The 1,543-nt window shown below is 40.4% G+C and overlaps 1 protein-coding gene across 1 annotated transcript; it reads left to right on the top strand.

Annotated features, from left to right (window-relative positions):
- Positions 1-451: 451 nt before the first annotated feature.
- On the top strand, positions 452-1,069 carry TEOVI_000194300 (vesicle-associated membrane protein, putative; the record flags this gene model as incomplete). Its single annotated transcript, XM_067225096.1, has 1 exon — positions 452-1,069. One exon carries the CDS (start codon positions 452-454, stop codon positions 1,067-1,069), a length of 618 nt encoding a protein of 205 aa, XP_067081197.1.
- Between the last annotated feature and the right edge of the window lie 474 nt (positions 1,070-1,543).

Genomic DNA, 1,543 nt, shown 5'->3' with positions numbered 1-1,543 from the left:
AATAAAAGCAACAACAACAACAACAACAACAAAAGCAGAAAGGGAGAAGGAAAAAAGGAAAAAGAAGGCGCCATCACCAATTATATCACAAGAGAAAAGCAAGAAAAAAAGGGGAGGGCGGGAGCTGAGAGTTAAATTTGACATATAATCAGCTCTAACAATTCACGTATTACTTTACTGATTATTTATACGTGGGCAGCAGCTCTGCTACGTTTAAGTGACATACATAAGTATATATAAGCGTATTTAACTCTTCTTTTCTACTTTGTGTTCTAATTGCTATAAAAGAAAAAGAAAAAAAAACATAGGCGTCTGAGAAGTGGAGGAGCACAAAGCGGGGAACAAAAAAGAAGAGGTCTGTGGTAGAAGAATTTTTTTTTCGTTTGCCTTCTTTGGTGCGCATACATATATTGTCGTAGTTGTTGATTTTGTTTTTATTATTAACATTGCGATGAAGCTTTACTCCCTGGCAATTGTAAAACCCTACCCAAGTGGTGTGGAGAAGCAACCCGTCATATGCTCTCAGGCCATCGACGTTAGTTCATTTGGATTCTTCCAGCGGAACTCCGCAAGGGAATTCATAGTGTTTCTCACCCGTACCGTATCGAACCGCGTGGCCAAAGGTGTTAAAACACAAATAACAGAAAATGGCAATGTTGTCTTTGCTCATGCGACATTCGATGGGTTGGTTGCTTTAGCCATTAGTGATGTGGAATATAACTCCCGTGTGGCATTTACGTTACTTGGTGATCTCGTTCAGCAATTCCAAACCACATTTCGCGGCAAATACGACCTCGTTGATGGGAAGGAAGATAACTTCCTCAGTTGGCCACATTTGACGGAAACTTTGGAGAAATACCAGAAACCAGAAGAACAGGATAAGATTCTGAAGATCAAACGAGATATAGAAGACACCAAAGTTATCATGTACAACGCCATTGATCAGATTATTGAACGCGGGCAGAAAATTGATGACCTCGTCGCACAAAGTGAGGATTTGGGAATGGCGAGCAAAACCTTCTACAAGCAAGCCAAGAAAACAAACTCTGGGTGTTGCACCGTCATGTGAGCTGGTGTGTACTTCCCATATTCACGTGATCGTTCTGCGTTTTGTTTTGTTTTATGTCGTTCGCTCATACTTGTTTTGTTTCTTTTTTTTTTCCTTCCCTCCCCTTTAATTTACTTTCCCACAGACACGGTCTCTCTCTCTCTCTTTCTATAGCTTTCTCTCTGTCTGTGTCCTCTCACTTTTTTTCTTCTTTGGACCCAACCGGTTGCAACGGTGAGAGCTGTGGAGTATATATATTTTCAAGACTTGTTATATGCTGAGTTGTATAGATCCCTGAGTTGTTACTCGTTTATTTCCTGTTAAGCTCACAGCGTTTTGTTTTTTTTTGTGCTTTATGCAAGAGCTTACGATTTAGCGACGCGCATCTCAACCTGTCCATATGTGCGGATGATGAACCGAACGAAAAAAAAAAAGGAAGGAGAGATAAACTTAAGTGGGAAATGAAACAAAGAGGACGGAATTAAGGGAGTTGAG

The sequence above is a fragment of the Trypanosoma equiperdum genome, assembly GCF_001457755.1.
Source record: "Trypanosoma equiperdum strain OVI genome assembly, contig: ctg_455, whole genome shotgun sequence".
NCBI lineage: Eukaryota > Euglenozoa > Kinetoplastea > Trypanosomatida > Trypanosomatidae > Trypanosoma > Trypanosoma equiperdum.
The sequence above is the reverse complement of the archived record's forward strand: the minus strand, read 5'-3'. Positions and strand labels throughout refer to the sequence as shown.